General features: G+C 36.8%; 1 protein-coding gene across 5 annotated transcripts in view; it reads right to left on the bottom strand.

Moving 5' to 3' along the window:
- The window catches only part of HYCC1 (hyccin PI4KA lipid kinase complex subunit 1), a 48,543-nt gene continuing 24,389 nt past the window's right edge, over positions 1 to 24,154 (bottom strand). The window contains exons 4-13 of one of the 5 annotated variants that reach the window (XR_012585492.1): positions 23,692 to 23,871; positions 20,742 to 20,822; positions 20,188 to 20,303; positions 19,727 to 19,822; positions 14,873 to 14,989; positions 14,018 to 14,105; positions 13,317 to 13,476; positions 5,370 to 5,664; positions 4,146 to 4,513; positions 1,218 to 2,038 (exon numbers count right to left, since the gene is read on the bottom strand). Coding sequence is in view for 4 of the 5 variants with exons in the window: in XM_074574836.1 (XP_074430937.1) it covers positions 3,957 to 4,513; positions 13,317 to 13,476; positions 14,018 to 14,105; positions 14,873 to 14,989; positions 19,727 to 19,822; positions 20,188 to 20,303; positions 20,742 to 20,822; positions 23,692 to 23,871 (1,395 nt within the window). In the remaining variant the exon portion in view is untranslated. Of the gene's footprint in view, positions 2,039 to 2,135; positions 4,514 to 5,369; positions 5,665 to 13,316; positions 13,477 to 14,017; positions 14,106 to 14,872; positions 14,990 to 19,726; positions 19,823 to 20,187; positions 20,304 to 20,741; positions 20,823 to 23,691; positions 23,872 to 24,154 lie in introns of those variants that run through there. The other 4 variants (XM_074574837.1, XM_074574839.1, XM_074574838.1 and 1 more) reach the window with 4 other exon arrangements.

Genomic DNA, 24,154 nt, shown 5'->3' on the forward strand with positions numbered 1-24,154 from the left:
TTCAAAAAAAACATTTTATTTTACTGCTCAAATTATTGAACACTAAACAAGACAACTTGTTGTTTATACCTTAGGAATGTAAGTTCTCGTGTACAATTAAGAAAACACTGTAAAAAAAAAAAAGGTGAAATACCGCATTACTAGCACAGAAGAGTATCACAGGACAAAGTGAAGAACATGAGGAAGAGGGGCACGCTCATTTAAACTCAGGTTCTCAGGTGAAGACAGACATCTATAAACTGATGCAGCTATTCCACAGACTTTGATGAATATTAAGAAATGTAGACATCTAGTCTTAGAATTGTACAGATACAAAAGGCAATATATTACACACCTATATACAGCACTGTAAGCCTCAAACACTGCCAAAAGATATCAGACATAATAATTAAGTTAGAAATTTCTAGAAACCTCATATAAACCAGAAGAGACCTCTTTAGAGAGAAGTGTGGCTAAAATAGCTATGTATTTCTGTACCTGTCAGGTATTATTCAAGGACATTTGCCTCCTTTCAGAAGAGTCACCGCAGCTCTACAGCAAGTGGTTAGAGACCATATGCTTTTTGCACAAATGTTACAGATTCTCACAATAGAAATAATTCTTCTCCGTTTCAACAGAGTCTTGAAAGCATTGCTGTTCAAAGCCATCATTGGAAACAGCGCCCTTTGATTTAAAACAGTAAGGTCAGTTATAAATGTCAGCATGAAAACAACTTCTCTTATTATAATTTGAGATGATTCACTCCTACATAACATTGTTCCTGCAGAATGTTGCAGCTGTGTATGATGTTTGGAATGGCTTCATCAGAACTACCCACTCCCAGGTAGGCTGTAATATGGGATGTCTTAATAGGTTTTCCTTACGCTGTTAGGAGAAATATACATTTTTTTAATAATCAGTATAAAGCGATCAGTTAATTAATGCTCAAAAGCCAGGAGCTTGACAATTTAAGAAATATCGTGGAAGAATATATCTGCTTCCTGTTGTATTTCACCCCCACTCCTCCTCCCCCAGTCCTGCACCATGGACATTTGGACAACACATAATTCTGCCTTCCCTCTCCCCCATCCTGCCTTTTTTTTTTTTTTTTCTTTTCCATATTTAGGAAAAGAAAGAAGCACAACTGAAATTTTTATTACTCACATCAGGAAAAAGTTCTTTAGACTCAATCAGTATCGGGGCGTGATGTCAGTTCACAAAAAACATGCTCATTGTGTAAGTTACTCCAGAGACCAATACATACATATTTATATGAAGCCACAAGTGTACAGAAACAGCAGCCTTTAGTACCAAGAACCTTTCCTTTCATAATTTTCTCCCCAAAATATGAAGCTTTAATGTAATTGCAGTTGTACCAATATAAGTCCGTCTTGAGTTCAAGCCAGATCAGTTAGAATAATTAGCTGGACAAAATAAAAGGATAAACTAACTTTAACACTGTTTGGCTGGTAGCCAACAGTATTGTAAACATTGTTACATATCTACATTTTATGGCATTTTAGATCCATCAAAATTCTAATTATTTATAGCTGAAGTGACTAAATCTTCCCAGTACAATAAACATCATTAATACCGACAGCCAGCTTGAAAGAGTGTCTACTGTGGAGATAACTGAAAGAGTCATGAACTAGATGAAACAAAACAAAACCAGTAGAATGACTTAAAAATTCTAGTCCCTTAACACTTACTCACAACTAATACCGTCACAACAAACATTTGTCAATTGCAATTTTATTTATCTATTCTAATTTATGACTCAGTTTAAATTGTTGTAAAGTGTTTCCAAAGTATTCTTAAACACTACACTGCAAGAGCAGATCAGGAGGCAGCTGGAAGTCCTGTAGGTTATTTCTTTGTAACACCTAGAACAAATTTCAAGGAGAGAAAGTGCCCTACACTCAGTACGTGTAGTGCTCGCCAATGTCTGCTCTCAGCTGCCTAAACCCCTTCTATGGCCTGTGCTTATGTGTGCTCCAGCAGCCACGCGTACTAGTCAGTCTCAAACAAATACGCTGTCTAATATGTATTGCAGAAAAACCTGCAAAAAAAAAAAAAGAGGAAATTTTTTTCTACTGTACAAAGTATTTACAAAAACATACAACTTCGAAAACCAGTTTATTTCACTGGCCAAAGTATTAAACACTAAACAGGACAAGTGTGGAGTTTATTCATTAGGAATGTAAATTTGCATGTACAATTAAGAAAGCGCTTCACTGTGAAAAGGTGAAATACTGCGTTATTAGAATAGAAGTGTCACACAACAAACAGGAATGAGAAAGTGTGGCACGTTCATTTAAACTCAGACTCTCAGGAGAAGACAAACATCTATAGACTGATGCAGCAATTCCACATACTTCGGTGAATCTCAAGAACTGTACACATCTAGTCTGCAGTTTTAGGAGCAGAATTATACAACTTATTTGTCCCTATCAACTATGTTTCCTCATCTCTTTTCATTAATTAACCAGCTTATTGATTGCTATAAACCTGAACAACATTAGCTGCTTAAAAGTTACTTCTGCTTCGGTTTAAGTCAAAAAGGGATATCTAAACTTATCTCCAGGAAAATAGGTAAGTCTACCAGAATTTTAGTGTTTGTTTTGTTACAAGGTTCTTGATAATGAGGGATCACAAGCTGCAGAAATCTGGACAGCTGGGAATGACTACGCCTTAGATCTTCATCCTATTTCTCCACTCATAATAATATATTGTGTGTTTATCAGCTAATCACTGCTACTGAAGTGGTTTTGTCAACTATTGCTTCTACAAATTTCTGCATAAGAAATTTTAATGCCCAGTTTTAATTAAAATCTTAACATTATAAAAGTTGGTATCACACAAGGTCACCAAATTAACCGAGCGTTAAAGGCTAGGTAGCCTTGAACAGGCTGCTGTTTTTTCAAACTAGAAAAATAATAGATATAAAAGACTAGGAATTACAGTGCTAGTTATATTTACATTGTAATTTCCCTTTGTGCTTGCAAGTTACTGAAAGTACATATCCTTTGGTAATATTCTCTTAGTCTCAGGTAAGAAGTTCATGTTAAACAGATTCACGCTCCTGATTTGCTTCAGTCAGTTCAAAGGGCTCACACCTTATTTCCTACATAACACGGTTACAGAAGCACACCTCTTCCCCATAAATCATAAAAATACTGATGACAGCGACTTTTCAATGGGTAGCTTTGTGCCTGATATTTAAGAATCTGAAAGAAAGACAGTGTCTGTCACACAATTCAAAAGTCTAAAGACTCCCATCCACAAGTACTGCTGCTGTATGGCTTTTTGGCGCAGTTTCAAAGACATACAGACAAACCAAAACATATCTATAATTCAGACTCACATAGGCATAAAGAAGTATGAACATTGCAATGTGTACTAGCTACTGTTACAAAAACCGCCATCACATCAAACACTGAACTGATGCTTCTAGTTTTGACCTTACACATAAGCACAGTTCTCTCATGGTTAACATAAGAGAATGTTTATGTTCTCACAGCGCTGTTCCAAAATTCCATGCCCATACTGTGAGACTCCTCTTAAATAAAACAAGTACTTGCAGTTTTGCCTATGCCAAGCGGTAGAAAAAAGCAGAACCTGGGGAAGAGGCTCTGTTTGTTCCCATACTCTGCACTTGTAAAAAGCCACACATCTTGGTGGCTGGCTAAAACAACCGATCAATGTCTGTTCAATTGGCAAAGCTGTAAACTTCACATGAAGCTGTAAGCAATCGGGTGTAGAAATACAGTAAGTCAAAGAGGAACTTTCCAAGCTATTAAAGTTGATGCAAAATAATTACAACTGTTGTCTATTCACTATTACTGTCAAATGCGAGCCAAACAAGAATTTATGGGCTGGAGTTTTAAGAAAGTAATGTATAGCATATTAAGGAGCTTAATGTACCAATATCAGCATAAATTCTCAATATTTTATTTTTCACACTTGCCAATTTAACATCAATCTGTTGACAAAGTTATGCTAATACTAGGAGGTCGCTGCTGATTAGGTTGTTTGCTTAAAATTGGAAGATCTGTTCTTTCTGTTCCATATATCAGTTTTTCCTCCTGAAGACTGCAAGCGGAAAACCTGTTTGCCTCTGTACCAGACACACCACCGCGATTATTTGGAACTGTGACGCCACTGACCTGTTCAAAGGATTTACTAAAGACAGTAGTGGTCGTTCTGGCCAGACTATGGCTGCCAGGCTTAGGCAGGGACTGGCTAGTTGTCAGTGTCAGCCTCTTCAGAGAGACGAGCTCTAGATTCTCGCTCATGGCTCTCTGAGTTTGTTTTCGTGACAAGTGTTCTCTGCAGGTTTCGCCTTCTTTTTCTTTTCCTCCAGCTTTGCTTCCTCCAGACCTTCGCTGGCTCTTCCCTAAGAGGTTCTTGCTGCTCGTGTTGCTGCTGTTAGATAGGGCAGACTGACTTGTACTAGAAGTAGCCCTAGAGTAAAACCCTTCATCGGGTTCAGATACTTCTATCAGTTCTTCTTGAATTCCTAAATCAGTATTACCTGCACGGTAGGAAAAGAAATAAAGAATTAGCAATTGACTTTCTCACATTTATTGATTTTGTGTATTGCTAGGTTGATATTTACAAGCATGAAGCCATACAGCAGCAGAACAGAGAACAGAAGACAAAACACTTACCTATTCCATTACATTTTGGAATTAAGGTTCATTAGGATAGAGAGTTACAGCAAATAATGCTGCAGTAACTAGATCAAAAAGCATGCCCACAATCTCATTTTGCAGTGATTTTGTAAAATAAAAAATAATGCAGTCTTGTTAATTCATGCAGGAGATTAGAAATTTATAGATCAGAAGATACCACACAGAACAAAAAACTGTAAATCTTATTTTGAGCAAGTGCTCCAATATCTGATTTTGCAAAGCTCATTAATTATAATGACCAATGTCCAGGACACCCAATACGGCACCTCCATGTTTAGCAACGCAAGAATGCTTTAGGACTGAAAGGTCACCTTCTGCATCACAGGTCTGGTGGTATGAGCTGGAAACTCAAGCACAACACCAGATCTCCAGTATAGCATGAAAGATGGAATTTGGGAAGTCTGAGGTACACAGCGAGATACTTTTCACATCCATTTTGATGGATTCTTCATACCTTTGATCGCTGGCTTTTGTAAAGCAAATAAATATGCTTAATAAACTCAAAGGTACGTTGAGTCTCACAGTGTATTTTCTCCAGATTAAATAAATCTCCTTGTAAGTATGTCATCATTGTCCGTGGCACAGACAAAGCTGTGTGCAATACATGCATTTGTGTTATTACACATGCAAATATATTAATTGCATACTTTAATTCTCCAAACATGCAGCAGTGACCCTTTCAATCAACAGTGGTACCTTAGAGTGCAGCTACAAGTGCTCTGCTAAAACTGCACTCTGCCAGATGAGTTTATTCCATCCTCCATCATTTTTCTTACAGATTTTTGCCTCCTGATTTCTGGCATGCCTTTGCTGTCAGTTCTAGGATCTGTAGCTGTCTCCTGTACTCCCTGTAAATGCTGAACATCATTCTCTGCTAGTCCTCTGCTCTTTTCCCCATTCCCGGTCCTTTCTCCAGCCACACTTGTGACACTAATCTCAGGTATGATAAAGTTGCCCAATTCAGTAGCATCATTACCATTCTCTGGTTGTTCTAGAATTAAAGATGGATAAGAAAAAAAAACAAAAGATGTTTGAAATGAAACAAAAGCCAACAGATACAGATGACTAAAGCATTATGAATTAAAGCAGATGTTCATATATTAACCTCTTGTTAATTAGCAACATTAGCAAGTATGGAATTTTGCTTTATTTCTAAATTGCAGGCTTCAATCTTCCAATTATTGGCCTGCACCCACATACTGGAAAGTCCCATGGCTTGATCTTTCAAAACTGAAATTTCTGAGGATCATGAAACAAACATCCAGAGAACTATCAGAAATCAAAGAAGTCTCCATAATTCACTTTTACAACTATATTCTCTGTATCACCATGCTAAAGTGAAGCTTCTTTTTACAATGAAATAGTATCTCATCTTCATGTGTTATCATGTAAGACTAGAAATTCTACAATGTGATGCTGCATAGTGGTCACTCTGAAAACTAATAGTGAAACAGCTAAGCCAACTCAAGCACATTTTGACTTCCATTTTCTTTCTTCATTTCAAAAACCTATTTTCAACCAGAAAGATATTTACATGTAGGAAAATTCTCTAGTTACTAAAATCAACTTATTCAGATAAAACCTATGGAGTTTTACTGCAGTTTTTGCCACCTACTAATAACATAAATGTTGATCTCCTCAGCTTTTTTAGGTTTCTTATATGAGCTTACAGCTAAATTAGTTTACAATAAACTTATTTGTGTCACACAAGACAGTAACTAAGTAACTGAGAAAACAGGGATTAAGCTGGGGGGAGAGAAAGCACCACAACTTTCTGCAGCACCGGAGGGAAGGGGGAAAAAAAAAAAAAAAGAGAGAAATTAAGGCAAAACCCAATGTAGCTTGGTTCTAAGATTACTTCTTTTCATTTGGGTAGGTTATCAACAGCAGATATACAAGTGCTCAGCCTGGCCTAAAAACTATTTCAAGACAGTCAAATATGCCTGCAGCCATAGCCAAACAATCCCCAAGCAAACAGAAAACTCCACTGCTACTCAAAGTGTGAGAACGATGGCTGTGTGTAAACGCAAGAGATTTAATAATGATATTTAGTGATAAGAATGCAATAGTTCTAGAAGGTCCTGGTAAAACAAATCCCAACTGAAAAGATGCATGTCTACATTAGATGAAGACAGGTTTGAAAAGGATGAGCTCTTGAGAGGAGAAAAAGTTAAAACAAAAATGGGAATTGAATCTTTATAGAAATTCCATGTATGTACAAGTAACAAGTCACAATCCTAGCAACCTGTCAGATCCACAGTGTTTGAAGTATTCTCAGTATCTGATGGTCCTTTATGAAGTATTCATAATTGCTTTATCAGCACTAGCTCTACAACCACAAAACTGCATTTAGATAACCTGGCGAAGAAAGAAGAGAAGCCACAACTTTACAGATAGCCATGGCACATCCTCCATGAAGATGTGTACCACAGAAATGTGAGTGAAGAAAAGCAAGAACTGCGCTATATGCTACATAGTTATATATTCTATATGTGTTATACGTGCAAACTATATGCAAACACTATGGCCACAAACTAGACTAGACTAAAAATGCAATAAAAGCACAGCTTGGAATAAAGTTCAATGGAATCCCTGTGTTTTATTCATAACACAGTTCTTTCAGACCTGAGGATTAAGTAAGGACTGCCCAGACCATAATGCCAGTTTGCTACTGCACATGACAGAAGTTGGCAGTACAGACATTTCACTGACAGTATGAAGTCCAAAAGCAGAGGAATTTACGATAAGATGATTTTTCACAGCGACACTCTAATGCTTTTTAGTTGGAGGGGATCCTCTCTGCCCCCATCCCTGCGCTGAGGACCCTTGTGCAGGCACAGTGTACTTCTAGGTCAAGCGGGCTACAGCGCTGGGCTTTTCGTTAGCATTTGTGCTGCCTGCAGTTATCACAACAATGAAATAAATCTCAGAGCTAGAGGTTATTGTGGCAGGGATGGACATCATTGTCTGCTGGTGTAAGAGCTATCCCTGATTTTACCCACAAATGCTAAGTATCATGATTCTTTCTAACTGGTCAACTCCTAGTGAAAGTATCAATTTAACAAGTTGTACTATCCAAAGGCAATGGATTTCTTTGGATTAATGGATTAATAATTGCTGCCATTAGCCAGTAACTTTCTGATTTTTGGCAGGAAACTCAAGTTAGAACTGTTTCCAAGTGTCACTCCTAACAGCGCTTTCTGCAAAAGTCTTATCATCAGTAACAAAGGTAACAACTGAGTACTGTGAACTGCACTAGTCATAATAATAATAATACCACCACCATCAAGTATAGCCTTTTTTCTAAAAACATAGGAGCAGAAAGCTTAGCGAGGAGAGAAGATCAATGCTCTGCTTGGCCTCATTAGTCTAGTTTTACTAGGGTGAGGTACCTGTGTCTCTGCTATGCCAATCTTGAAACTCGTTCCTGCTACCCTGTCAGTGCAGGCACCTACAGGCACCTTATTTTAGCAGAGCTTCTTCCTGGGATCTAATGATCTCCATATGCACAAGTCAACTCTGCTAGTAACTCCATTGAGAGTCAGGACACCAGAGAGGGGAGGGCAGAACAGAGCTTACTGTCAGACCCTTCCCCACCAAGGGCGGAAAAGCACTAATTAACAGCATCCAGCTCCAAAGAAAGGAGACTCGGAGTGCACAGCAGAAATCAGAGGAGCAGAGGAAGATTTTTTTTTGTTACAGATTTTGTATAACAGCGATATTTAGTTATTGTTTGGTGGTGTGCACTTCTAAATGTAATATCCTACTGCGATATCAGCACTTTAATCACCATTGCTGCATTCCCACAGCCGTGTAACCACTACCACAATGAACTGGCAAAAAAACAAAAAAAAACCTTAAAGAGTTTTATTCACCATAATTATGTCTTACCTTTTAGTTAAGTGCTATTAACTACTTCTAATGAAAGGGAATATACTTTTCTCTGAGTTTAACATTGAGCTACAGGATGAAATTAATGGGAAAAATGGGCTACTGGGTATCTCAATTCTTATTAATACTGTCTACCACAGCATCTACAGTCTCACAGCAGAGATAAGACTACACAATCCATGTCCTTCATAGTAGCATCCCCTCCCTATTTTAAAACTTTTAATAACACCTAAAACAAACCTTGAGCTTCGTAGTGCTTGGTTTTGAAGATAACACTGCTTCAAGCTGGACAACTCTGGGGTCTATCCTTTGAGAAAGAGATATTAATACCCAGTGCACAAGGCAATGTAGCAAAAGAGAAAAAGGACACTGCTAAATAGTGCAGACAAAACTTAATAATTATGTCAGTTTGAAAGTTTATACAAATATGCCCATAGTAACTGAAGGAAAATGCAATTGGAGTCACATTTCTGAATGCTTTGAGTAGTACAACCAACCCTGATAAATGCATTTCATGATTATTAGCTACTAAGAATTAATTCAAAAGATATTTCAATCATCGTCTACCTTGTTATGGTTGCCTACATCATTTACCTCAGATTGCACAGGGAAACTGCCCATTTGGATTGTAATTCAATTTTAACCACCACAAGCTCAAGCTGCATATCCTGCACAACAATGTCAGCATTTTTAATTATTCACAAAAGCATCAAGCTTATACTTCAAAATTAACATTCATTCCAGATTCCTGAAAGTTATAACTATTTCAGGAACTAATGCTGTTTCAAAAACAGTAAGAAAATTCTCTCCAGAGATTCAAAGACTAATGTTTCTAAACTTTGTATATTACATGAAAGTCAATCTTTGCAATGGGGAAAAAAAAAAAAAATCTTGTCCTTCTCTCGTTGATGTCTTTGATTTTATGTTATGTATCTTACCAACATCTGCTTAGTTCTTCTTACTCGGTCTGTTACATCTGAGTCTTACATGCGTTACCTTTACGCACAGGAGTTTTTCCTGAGCAACCCTTCTATGGGGCAGTTTGGCAGATTTTACATTAATAAGGAATGTGTTGCTAGGGCTTGCTTTGGTTTTTTTATCTCGCTTCCATAAATAACCATTCAGTTAGCTTTTTACATCCCTTACAAACTGTATGGAGATGCCACTCAAGGCTTGTTTTTAAAACAGAAATACTATAAAAAAAACTAATGCTAGATAGAGGAGCTAATGCTCCTCTTTTTAAAGCTTTATGATTTATAGGTAATCCAATTCAATAGCACTAAATAGTTTGTTGATAAGTCGTGGCTAGTATCAACTAACTCTATAAATACTATTAATTTGTGATTAGATGGATCGTTTTGCAAGTGACCTTCACCTTTAGTACCTCTAAAGTACCTACCGTAGAAGTCCAAATTCACAATACCAATTTGATTTAAAAAAAAATAAAAAATTTTTCAAAGTAGCAGCTCTAACTAACAAGTTACAGGGTCAAGTATCACAACAAGACTAAACGTTAAGTCGACTATTTTTCAGAACTTACTTCAATCTAGAGTTCTAGCAAAGGCTCACACGATACAACATCTGCAGACTTTTAAAGTAAACTGAATTTTTTAGAAGAAAAAAGAAATAAAGCCCGTGCTTCTCAGCTGGAAGTGTGATTGGCTGTAATTCTTTTATTTTATTCACTTTGCACAAATAGCTAGTTATTGAAAATTGCTGCCCTTACTTCACCGAGGGAGACTTTGCTTCATCAGGTCTTTGGGTTCATGTAATACATAAGACCAAACTATCTCTCAGCTGTCTCCTTCTAGCTTCCTAATCCATTTGTACAGCTCATTTTTATTATACTGAAGCACAAAAATAAAACCCCTGAATAAGTTTTTCCCCCTTACACTGTGGGAGAGAGAATAACAGTCAGGAGGTACGAGGTTTGTCATCTGATTACTACCAATTCCAATATTTATTTTAATTCAAACAAGCATCTGTAAGCACAAGCCGTGTTATTCTTCTTGCATGCTGACCCTGAAGATCTACTCCATATCTTTCTTTCATCAGGACTTGTGGGGCACTGAATGTTGTTATCAGGAATTTTGAAATAAGAAAACCATCCACTCTGATTTTAAAAAGGCTTTTTGAGTCACAAACAATAATTTTGTTAGTATTTTATAATGTAAATTTTGAGGAGATTAGCTGCAGTGGTATATGCATGGAACATTTATAATTTAAAAAAAAACCAAACAACATAATTGAACTGTCAGTTAGTCAAAGATACCATAGACTCAGTTTTGGCCTTTAAACTAGCCTGATGTTTCCATAGTCTTCAAATTTACAACTACTCCCACAACCTGCTATACAAGTTCCCCTCCGCCCCTGACCTACATCAAGTGATTTTCTTCCTCTTCATTAAATCCTGTACCATTGAGTCAAATACAAATTTTTCCCAATAACCCAAACAAAATGTTTGGGGTTTTTTTTGTAAGAATCCTTAATCTTTCAATCCTCATCCTTAAACACCGACTGCGCCTCACTTGGGTCATACTAACTAGATTACCACCGTTTCTCTCAACTTGTCCTGCTTTATGACACCCCCATAAAACACATCATTCTCCCCATTTTCTGAGTCCTATAATTTCCCTTTCACCCTACTGTTATCTGTTGCAGGGCACACTTGTCGCACCCATTTTTCCTTGAACTTCAGCAAGCTTCACCCCCTGCAAGGCGGCAATAATTGCAAAAGCTTCTAGATTTCTGTACTTGCTGAAAAATTTGCATTCTTATAAGGATGGTTCCAATATTGATTCTTTAACATTTTTGTTTCATTTTTTCTGCAAACACAAAGGGGATGTTTATTTTAACACTTTCAATTCCTCTGAATGAACTAGCACTCAGTGTCCTTGATTTGTGTTCCCCTCCACCACCTCATTTGAACAAGCATGAGAACAACTCAAAAATGATAGCTGACAAAATTGCCAAGCTTCACAGAGCATTTGTCCATTTAAAAGCTGATCTATCAGACAGTTTTCCTGCATCTGGTCAATAATCCCCGCTTAACAACTGTAAGCCTGAAGAAAAGAAAATAATAAAGACTAAAATGGTTAGTCCTTAGCAAGTCTTGAGATTTCAGTAGTGACTTGCTACTGGACCTCACTCAAGTTAAAGACACTAATGTTTTGATCCTCAGCTTTGTATGACAGTTTTAAGCAGTTTTTAATCAATTTAAAAGAAATTAGGTTATTTTACCTTTCTTTGCCCCTCACCCCGTATGTCAGATTACTATTGGTACTACCACCACCAGCAATGTGTATCATTACTGCTAAGAAAGCTCTATCATTATTTCAAAGTCATCTTCTACCAGCATATTTATAAATAAATTTTCTCAATGCTTACCTGAATTACCTCTTGGTCCTTTAGAAGTAACCTGGCAACATTCTTCTAACCAAATTGTCCATATACTACAAAAGCTGATAGAGTGCACATCATACAGAATTTATGATACTACTTCAAAATCTGTATTGAACCTATTAAAAAAGCATTCTTATCTACACTCACTCAGCCTGTCATCAGAATTACGAACCCAGCAGAGCAAGCCATTGTCAATTTTTATCGCTGGTCCAGTGTCTCTTCCCTCATCTGAAGATGGTAGAAGTGGTGGAACATAATGTTTCTCCTTTTGTAGAACATTCATCCATTCAGCACCATTTTTTCTATGCCTCAGCCCAGACCCGTGTTCTACTTTGTGGAAACCCTTATATTAGTTTGCCCAAATGTGCTGGTTTTGGCTGGGACAGAGTTAAATTTCTGCACAGTGGCTAGTACGGGGCTATGTTTTGGATTCACGTTGAAAACAGCGTTGATAGAGGGATGTTTTTGTTATTGCTGAGCAGGACTTATACAGCATCAAGGTCTTTTCTGCTTTTCACACCATCCCACCAGCAAGTAGGCTGGGGGCGGCACAAGAAGTTGGGAGGGGACACAGCCGGGACAGCTGACCCAAACCGACCAAAGGGATATCCCAGACCATATGATGTTGTGCTCAGCAATAAACGCTGGGGGAAGAAGAAGGGGGAGACATTTGGAGTTATGGCTTTTGTCTTCCCAAGTAACCGCTACGCATGATGAAGCCCTGTGTTCCTGGAGATGGCTGAACACCTGCCTGCCGATGGGAAGCAGTGAATGAATTCCCTGTTTTGCTTTGCTGGCGTGCACGGCTTTTGCTTTACCTATTAAACTGTCTTTGTCTCAACCCACGAGTTTTATCAATTTTACTCTTCTGATTCTCTCCTCCACCCCACCAGGGGAGAGTAAGCAGGTGGCTGTGTGGTGCTTAGTTGCTGGCTGGGGTTAAGCCACTGCACCAAAATGTAATAATCTATCCCTCTACCCTTAAATCCAATTTTTATTTAAGTAATTTAAGACAGATGAGGTTCTGTGCTAAAGTTGTTAAGTATTTGCTTAGCTTCAGGTACTATACAGTACTTTTCAGAAGAAAACAGGAATATCAGCTTCTTTAAAGGATCAATAACTTTGTACAGCTCCCTTTAACAAAAGGGATTTTTGTGGGTGAGGTGTGGGTTTTTTTTAAACATGATCAGGGAAATAAAGAATACACTTCATCATTCACCAGTTAAGAAAATAAAAACCTCCAAACTGCTACTTGCTTACTAGTAATGAAGATATGCAATAACAAAATGGTCCATATTATTTTAAACGTGTGCAAAAAGCTGAGAATTTATTGCAAAGTGTGCTTCTTACCATGCCTTTTCCATCTATGCCCTCGGATAGACATGCTAGTCACAGCATTTCTGGATATTCTGGATGAAGTAGGCGTAATTTCAACCTGAATGCATCTTGTACCTTCTTTACTAGATTTCATGGCACCCTGAGGCAGTGAAGCTTTTATTGCATTAGCAACCTAGAACAGAAAAGATGAAGTTAAATTCTTAACATGAAGATCCAAATTTTAGAAGAAAAATTCTGTCAGGGGATTCTTACTACTCCAAGAAGAATACTGCGTACAATTCCAGTTTAAGGTCAAAAAGCACATTAGCTTTTTCCATGGGTTATAAAGAATGCTGGTTGCAATTACCTCTCAGAACTAAGTTACATTTAATACCCACCACTTTTTAAAACAAAGTTTCCAGTTTAAAGATGTGGCTATTACTTAACATGAACTTCAGAGTGCTTCTGCACTATTATCTAAACTTTAAAGACGAAGAAGCATTCTATTGAAAAGAGCTTGTTCACTAGGGAAGATAACAAAATAATTAAGTACATGAAAACACCTGTGTGCATGTATGTATACCTGCAGATCTAGCTATTCACATGAGCACGGCCACATAGACCTCACGGGATTTAGGTTCCTGGTGTGATGTCACATCATGCACATTCATAGGAAGGATTTCCTAAACTAAAAATTCTACTAAAAAAAAAATATGTTGAAATACAACACCTACCAGCAGAGGTTCTGGATAGAGTTCCAGCTGTGCTCTATACAAAATGTCATCCATAGCTTTACGAGCCAGATCCCATTCTCCGTTATAACTACAAAGGTAAATATATACATAATAATAAGCATCTATATCAACAGATGAACCTTCTTGATCACATAACCGTCACAGAGTCCTTGAGAGCTCAGTTTAGAAGAGTTGAACTACTTGTATTCATTAGGAGTAAGCCTGCTATATAGAGAACTTGTTCTGAAGTAGCATCTGTGGAAACAAGGTTTTATTTTCATTGGCCACCCTGAGCAGTTCAAAAAAATGACATAATTAATTATTGATCAGCTAGTCATGAAATACTCTGAAGTTCAAACTGGATTATTTTAATATTACTCCACCTTTTGAGTATGCCTGTGTTACTAGTCTCTAATTATTTCAGTTAATAAGACAGCTTCACACATTAATATGATTATCAAAGGGTAAATGACACCAGCATTTCAGAGAAAGAGTAAGACCTTTTTTCTTTAACTAGACTGATGTCAAAACTTAGCATGCAAATATGTGGAGAGTAGACAACAGATGGAAAAGGTTTGGTTGTGGGTTTTTTTGGGTTTTTTTTTTTTTTTTTTTTTTTTTTTTTTTAAGATTTTTTCACATCAGCAGTTGTCTGTGCTGTTCTAGCCCTCTCTCCCCAGTATAACTTCAGCTAACTAGTTGGAGAACCATGTTCTCTTCCTGAGGGCCTTATTGCTAGAGACGCCATCTGCCCTCTAGCAAATAAAATGTTTCAAAGGTAGCATACCTAAATAAGAGTAGAAATTAAGATGAAATTTCTTTATTTTGTATGCATATAAAAAAATAACAACTTACAAGGCATAATAAATCCCTGTTAGCATTTGCACCATGAATTCAGATGAAACTGGAATCCTACTGTTGACTCCCTTGTACTTTCTCACTTGTTGGCGAGGATATCCACAGACACAAATTCTAAAGAAATCATGCATTTTTTCATTAGCAAATGACGTAGAACACAGTCATATAGAACTCTACAAAGCTAGGTGTTTAATATATGTTTTAACTACATTAGACCCACAGGAAGGTATCCACCATCAAGCCTGTGCCGAAGCGGAATATTTCTTATAATGGAAGAAGGGTATGCCCTCTACTGGCAGAGTTCAAATCCTTCAAAACAGAGACACCCTAGACACTCATGTTACATTTTCACATTACAGTGGAACATGAAAGAAAACTGCCAGTATAAGCCATTCTAAATCCACTAACTTGCTGCAGAACAGACAAAAAATAAGTTAACAGTATTTAAGGAAATAAAGTAGTACTCCAACTATTAATATTACATACAGAAGCATGTCGTTGCATATAATATGGAAGTTGCATACAGGTTTTCAAGCAAAGAGACCAGAAGTGTCACACTCATAAAAATAGATTCTAAAATCCAGTAAGAGTCAGCTTTAGAATTTACTTCTGAACTAAATTCCACATCAGGTTCCATAGCTAAAACATTTTGGAAATCAAAGATATTGGGTAGTTAAATATTCAATTCATTGGCTATTACTGGACTTCCAGAATGACCTTTAATGACATTAATCAAAGTATTTCCTTGTCCAAAGCATACACTAGAAGGTTTAGTCTCAGAAAGCTTCAATACTGGAGCGTTTATAAAATTTATCTTAAATCTATTTTTTTTCCAGGAAAAAAAAAAAAAAAAAAAGAGTTAAGATTGCATCGTAGTACCTTTCAAATTACATCTGTAATAGAGATTTCAGGAGCCATTTTTTATTAAAATTAACTTTGCCACTAACCTACTGCACTTTTTTCCTGTCCTTCTCTATACTGCAACTCATCTTCTGCTTTGGCTACTTAAAAAAAAAAAAACAAAACAAAACAAAAAACAACGCCAACCACACCAAAAATGCAGACAGTGCCCCCAAGATCTCTATAGCTCAGCAACTCTCTCAGTATGCACGTTATACCTAGTATAATCTAAATTTAACTTTCATGCTGATATCACCATACGTCTAAATAACAACAAGAAAACCATTTTAAACACTTCATCAGGAAAGACAGGAAGCCACGCTAGTGACAACATGCAAGGAAATGAAAACATTATGTTTATAAAGGAAGAATCATAGAACGGTTTGGATCAGAAAGGACCTTTAAAGATCATCTGTTTTCACTGTCTACGCCATGGGCAGGGACATCTTCCAGTAGATCAGCTTGTTCAAAGCCTCATCCAACCTGACCTTGAACACTTCCAATGATGGGGCATCCACAACTTCTCTGGGCAACCTGTCCCAGTGTCTCACCACTCTCATCATAAAAAATTTCTTCCTTATGTCCAACCCAAATCGATCCCCTTTCAGTTTAAAACTGTTGCCCCTTGTCCTGTCACTACAGGTCTTGGTAAAAAGCCCCTCTCATCTTTCTTATAGGCCTCCCTTGTATATATTGAAGGGCTGCAATAAGGTCTTATGGAGTTTTTTCTTCTCCAGGCTGAACAACCCCAACTCTCTCAGTCTTTCTACATAGGAGAGGTGTTCCAGCTCTCTGATCGTTCTTGTCTCCCTCTTCTGGATCCAGAGGTCCACAAAACAGGTCCATGTCTTTTTCTTTTACTGGGAACCCCATAACTGGATGCAGTACTCCAGGTGGGGTCTCAGGAGAGCTGAGTAGAGGGGGAGAACCACCTCCCTGAACCAGCTGGCCATCCTTCTCTTCACACAGTCTAGGACACAAGTGGCTTTCTGGGCTGCAGGTGCATACTGCATTGTATCCCCAAGCCCTTCTCCCCAGGGCTGCTCTCAACCCATTCATCCCTCAGTCTGTACTGGTATCAGGGATTGCCCCAGCCCAGGTGCAGGACCTTGCACTTGGCCTTCTTGAACTTCATGAGGTTAAGATACCTATAGGTATAGGATACGTACCCTCTATGCACTCATCTAGTATTGAAGGTAATTCCATAAACCCTAGGCTTGTGCTGCCACTTGATAGGATTGGTCAACTGCTGAGCATCAGTATTTAGTTATAATTCTCACTGAAATTTACAACCCTAAATACAAACTTCATAGACTGGCCTAAACCAAGATGTAAGTGTCTGAATTCAACAATTCAAAATTATAAATTATTCTAAAAAAAAAAACCCATAAATTATTTTGCTTAGTTTTGAATTTTGATTCTCAAGAGTACCCGAATATGCTAATTTGTAAGTAACTGCAAATTTTCCCCTAGATTTGATATTGTTACTGGCCAGAAGCACAGAGTATTTAAGTACTCCTTGCTTATTCATTCAGATTTTAAACTCTGATTTTATTATTGTTAGGAATACATTACTTCAGATTGCATTGTGATTTGTGTCTCACTATTCAAATAGCTTAAAACTCTAAATTTCTAGAAACGAGAATGCAAATAAACTTGTTTCTTAAAATATAAAAAGTTCACCTGCAAAGTATATGCACAGCTAGCTAAAACAAAAGTCTTGCTTCCAAGTTAAATGAGACTTCTGTTAAATATACTCAGGATGTTGGAACCGAACAAGTTAATCCTCTCATATTTCTTTTTGTCCATACATGGTAAAAGTTAAAGCATCAAAGCTCTTTTTCTGACTCTTACCTAGTCCTAAACCACATGAGCCAGTTACTGAAATTAACTAGGTTGAATAACTCCCTCGCAAAAATCCCATCCTGTTTTCCTCCTCTTTATCCCCCAGAAGAGGCTATTATTATGCAACTTGGGCAACACTTTAGTTCCAGATAGTCCATGATTTCTACCAATGGTTTGGCTCAAAGATAACACTTATAATCCACTAAAATCATAAGCATTTCAGTGTTGTGTAAAGCCTGAGGCGGAGGCAACAGCAAGTAAGTGTCTAGTTTAAACAAAAATGCTATTTTACATAAAAACCATTAAACCAGGTCATTTTTAGGCCAATGTATACATCTATGCATTTACTAGATGCATAGAGATGTACAGGGATGTATATGGATATAGTAAGCGTTTTGGGGGGAAAACAGTGAACTCACAGTAGGAATGTGATCAGTGAACACTGACAGTTATATAGAAAAGACCTTAATACAGACAGTCTATTAATGCCAGTATTAATTGGTTTTTAAAAGCCCTACTCTAATCTGAGTTACTTCCTTTAAAAAGGCTACAACGACATCCGCAGAAGTGCTTTGCTTTACATCACAGTAAGATAATATTCTTATGAGAAGAGACTTAGTAACTGAAGATGCCCAAATACAAAAATATCTGAATTTACAACACTTGAGATCAACGCAAAATGTTTTGTGCTGCAATTGTCACATTTACAGTTCATGTTTGTAAATGAGAAATACTAGAAGCTTTTGCTTCTTTAGAAAAGTCATAAAAATTGAATTAGACTTACTAGAAGAAAGCACATTCACTGTAGATTGCTTTCATACAGATCTTCCAAAAGAAACCTGAATTCAACACTGCTCAAACCAATTAAAGGAGTTATTCTATAGATTCTTCTGAGAATTTTGTCAGCAACACATCCAAACAGGATACTGAAAGACATTCTGGGTCTTCTGACACATATTCCCTTGAATCCCTAAAATGCTGTTAGGGCGAGATTTTCAGTAAGCAGAGAAACATGGATGCCAAAACCACTAGGGAATGAAGAACTAAGATAAAAGTCGAATTGTAGAGTATCAAATAATTCAGTACCCAAACGTTCAACATTTTGAAGTAGAAAGACTTGCTTGCATCTACTGGTAATTTGCTTGGGATTTTTTGGAGGCCTTTTAAATATTATTCATCCCAAATATAATCAAAACCCAATCAAGCAGAATAAGCAACATCAGCCTCATGTCCACAATGGTTAGCTTCTAAATATTTTTTCCCCTTAAAATTTAGACCTGCGTATCTAACAAATACCTTGTAAAGCCTCTTGTAAATATTGCCAAGTGCTCCAAAGCTCTCTCTCTTCCTCCGAAAAGGAGAGAATCTTACAGGCATCCATTGCCATGTTTTGTTTGCGTAAGAAACCTGGGAACTATGACCGGTTAAGAGTTGCTGTAGTTGACTTCTAGGTCTCTCTTGGGTTTCCTGGGTTAACTGGGACATTCTAATTTTTTCCTTAACCCAAAGTCCACTTTCAAAAAATCTAGAGACAGATATGTTTACTACCAGTTCTTCCTCTTTGAAAAAAGAGATGCATCAAAAATAGACACGGTAATCAAAGCTGAGGTGGGTTTGTTTGTTTGTTTTTTTGAAGTATCAGAAGATTTTGGAAATACCCAACGTACCTGTAAGAAATGGATATATTTCTAGTTTCAAGATCTACTATAATTTCAAGAAAGTTTCAACTTGAATGATATTCAAATATATTTAGTAAGCTTGTAATGCAACATTAACCAAGATTTTAGAACACATTTCTGATTTTATTTAGTTAACACACCTAAAACTACTTTGATTAAAAACAAACAGTTCCCTTGATTTGACTTCTCCACTTAACAGCACTGGGTATAAACCAGGTCATTGTTTCCCCTTTTTGAGATCTCAACCCAAAGTTATATAAGAGATACTTTAAAAGTAAATAATGCAGCTGTAAATACTTATGGAAAAGAGTCAAGTTTACAAGCAGCTTTCCGGAATCTAAGCTTTTTTTTAAAAAAAAAAAGTTCAAACTTATTGCATTTCAACTTAAAAATGCCATTTTAAGTGTAATCAATCTACAGAAATTACCTTGAACAAATCTGACACAACGACTGAAGAGAAATTGCAGGCATGTAGCTTAAGGCAGCATTGTAACAGAGCAGAAGGAAAGTCAGCACTTCAAACCTGGGATTTACAAGACACATTAGAATTACATTACCAACTGTATTTTTGAAAAAAAAAAAAAAAAAAACAACAGAACGACCAACAAGCTTATACAGAAATTTGCAAGAGTTATTTGTACAGATTTAGTACTTTGTGTCAATAAAATGGACAATTAAATAGTTTGGTTCTGTAAGCATTTCTACTTAAGACTAGCAATATGCATTGCTAGTCTTTCTGCATCTACATTTAAACATGTTTAAAGACAAAACAAAAAAAAACAAAGCACAGCATACACATATCCACCTTCAGCCTGTAACTATATTAAAAACCCGAGAAGTTAAGATTCATTAGTGATTCTCAAGAAAAATACTATTATACAATTTCACCTGTTCTGTGCTGTTAACATCTCCCTCTGAGGATGAGGTCCACTGTACACAACCCTGGACAAACCATGCTGCGACAAAGCTCCTTCAGTGAGAGCCATGGAGCCAATGCTGGAAGGCTAAAGGAAAAAGGGTCATTCAAAACATGCCCACCTAAGTCTTGCTACAACGCAAGTGAAAATACACAATGATCAGCATCACTATACATGTACATAAATTTTCAACAGGCTTAAGGTTATCCAACTGCTTAGCTGTCTTAGATTTGAGAAGTTATTTTACACCAGATGAGGTATATGACTTCAGAATAGAAAAAAAAAACAACCTAGTTGGTGCATTGAGATGGTGTTAGGATTATTCAGTCTTGAAGAGGCCTCGGAGATCAGTTAGTAAGAGAAATGACTGAGAAGACTGAGAAACGACTGAAGAGACTGAGAAATATGTTCCTATGTCATCAAGCAACACGTTAAAACTACTCTTCACTTTTATGCTTAACAAATAGGCTTCCAAAGCATACTGCCTTTCTCAATCAGTAACTTTATGTTGTACATGTCACTTACTTCATGATAGACTGAAGGTTTGGACAAAGACGGAATTGTGAAACTCAGCACTTTGCTATGTCCCTCTTTGTCAACTATCTCCTGAAAAAGACAGAGGATACCAATGGTTACACTGTACCACAGAAACCAGACATTCAGAAATGTTAAAGGCTGGATGGGGCTGAATGGATAAAGAAAGCCAACAAATTATTATAGGGACTGACAGGGATACTATAACAATGCAAGCTACATGCTAGAAGTTATGTCCGTATTTGCTTTCTATCAGTGCATTCGCTTTGTTTCTGAAAACTATTCAAACGACTTAGCAAAGGGCACGTGCATTTGCATATGTAGTCCACTTTATAAAAACACCAACTGCAAATCTCAATATGTTTAAACAGTTTTATCTTCTTTAATTATATGTTATTTGCTAATTGTGAAGGTTAATGCTTAATAATTCTGTTCTGAAAACTATTTACTCATCAAGTAATGGCTCTACAAGTAATTTGTTTGGAATGATTGCAGCCTCATATAGTTTGATAGTAGCAAACATCATAGCATTTGCAAAAGTCCAAGCCTGATAATTCCACACTTATAGATACAGTTGGATGCAGAGCTCTAGAGAAGCTACTTTCCTGCAAGATACCACCAGAGCACTATGTTAGCAGACTTCTCACTCCTGCAAGTTAGTGGAAGACTAACGGATAAGGCAAAAAAAAATGTGCTTAAGTATCACAGAAGAAAACTAAAATGCTTCAAATAAAAAAAAAAAAACTTCGTAAGTTCCAAAGCAGACCTGATCAATAACCAACACTGCACACACAAGAACTTTTTTTTTTTACCCTCCCTAAATTTCAGCAGCAGATTTCATATATCTAAAGGTAGAGATTAGAGAGGAGCATCACTGTCTCCTAACATCCATGCCTTAGAAGGCAGAAGGACTAACTTCACATAGTAATTATTAAAACTCATGTCTTAAAGTAGAATATGAAATGGTAAAGGAAAACTGAGAAGTATCAAAAAGTCATAGAACTGTTCTGCCTGAAGAGTTACACAGCTCCTCCACTCAAACCACTTTTACTTTAATTTTCAATATTGCTTCTGGATCCATGTGGAAAACAGTTTCCTCGATATATTGGAGGAGAAGGGAAAAGCAACTGGCTACATCCAAACTTTTAAAATCTAAAAATATCAATATTTTGACTCTTCATTCTAATCAGATTTGTAATTAAATTTCAGGAGTGATTTCAAGATCTGAAGCATATTAGAAAAAAACTGATACCTACACCCAAGGAACGCCAAAAATATCAACTGCATCCACTACCACTGTATGTCTCCAAGCTGAAGGTAAAACAAACCAGTTCGTGATTCTCAAGGTTCAGCCACAGTAATTCCATACCCCTGACAATGTAGTGAATTTAAAATTATTCTGAGCAATACTTAATTTTTCTATTTCCTTCAGTAAGAAGCTGCAGGACTCTGAGCCGGTTAATTTCCTCAAGTTCCAAGAGACCACCACACACATTTACAGAAGGATTACTATTTGTATTAGGCTGTATCTTTCCTCTTGCTTTTGAAAACAAAGTAGCTGGTTAAAGATAAAATAAGTATCTAAGCAGGTTACCTACTACTTTTCAACTTTGTATACTGAAGGACAGTACCTTCTTGATTGTTAAAGTTACAAATTTTATACAACATCAACAGAGAAGTCAGTATCATGGCATTACTTTAGCATAAGCAGAAGCCGGGGAGAATATAAATGTTTCCAAAAATCAGGTTGATCTACAGCTTCCTACAGAAGCTTGACATAAAATTCTTATGACCCCAAGTAGCTGGTAATGGACGGCTACCTTACTAATTGAGGAAGAAACTGTTCATAGCTAAGAGAAGACATTACTGGACTGGTTTCGAGCTTAATGGTAAATGTAGTCTCTTCTAGGAGAAAGACAAGTGATGATAGTCACATCTGTCAACCATTTTAGATGACTTCATCATGAAAATAAAGGAGTGAATTGAATTAAGGTATAAGATATACCAAATACTTTTCAGGAATGTTTTTCTTCTGATATACAACTAAGCACACATAAAGCACCAGAAGTCTGTACTCTGCCTGAAGAAGAGATGAACATAAGGGCTCAGGTCTTTTCAACTAGAATCCTGGGTGAAAAAATGTTTTCACTTGCTTATTAAAGATATTTGAGATCATTTTTAGGAGAAGGATGGGAAGAGGAGACAAATTCATCACTGTTGCACTTCCCCAAAAGCCTTCCTAAAACACCCAGAACATACAAACTACACTGAAGAGAATTCCAACGGACATAATAACACTAAGCTTTTTATAATAGCCATAAAAAGACTAAATAACTAAAATATGGTGCTCTTAAAAGTTCCTTCATAATTCTATTCTTCAAAGCAGTAATTTAGTAACAAACATTATCTTTTCATACAAAATATGAAAAAAGATGTCCAGGTTATTACAAAATGAAATGAGACCTTTAATTTCTCAAAGCTAAGCAATCAGTTCAGCAGTTGAATAGTAAGAACTTGTTGAATGTGATTTTTTTGTGTTTTCTAGGCAAGATAAACAATACCCAGAAAATACGGGCAACCAGTTCAAAAGTATCTTCTCTAAAAGCTCTTAAGCAGAATGTAACTTTAATCACCATACCAACAATTAACTAACAAAAAAATTAAAAAGACTCCTTTGGGTCCTTCAGGCATTAATGCATTAATACTTTCTAGGATCCACAAAAAGAGTGGAGGTATTATTCACCAAAATAAAAGAATAAAAGTTCATGTTGCAGATTTCTGACAAGGATACCGGTTTGAAGAGTCAAAAACTGAGATACTCAATCACTTCATTTCAATTCTGAAACAAAATTGTTAATGATTTCCCAGTAAAATACTCCACAGTATCCCCCAAAAGCACACTAATATTTTTAGGCCTGAATAATTACATGCGAATACAAACCAAGTTATAAACTCCTAGGAGAAGAGCCTCTATGCATCCACTGCTCTGCAAATCTCTGCTGGCAGAGACAGCAAGATAGCACCACATCAATTCCGGTAGGAACTGCAGCGTAAATCGTAGCAATTGTTCCTCACCACTGCGATAGAACTCAAAGAGCTGATGGCAAACTGGCTCCAAAAGCTGAAACAGAAATTACAGTTGTGAATGAATAAAACATTACAAGAAACCGCAACTTTGTGTGAATCAATCCTTTGGACAAAACTGTAAACTGATAAATGTTACATTTTAGCTAGTAGGGAATGACTGCTGAAATAACTGCCCAAGTCACCTTTCATCCCTTTTAAAATACTTTGAGACGATAAAAGTAGAGCCCCTTCATCCCATGTGAAAAAAGAATTCCAGTGGCTCCTTCCCCTCAATTTTGGTTCACTTCCTCCAGCCTCAAAGGCATAAATAAAGGATA

This window comes from Larus michahellis, chromosome 2, assembly GCF_964199755.1.
Source record: "Larus michahellis chromosome 2, bLarMic1.1, whole genome shotgun sequence".
Taxonomy (NCBI): Eukaryota; Metazoa; Chordata; class Aves; order Charadriiformes; family Laridae; genus Larus; species Larus michahellis.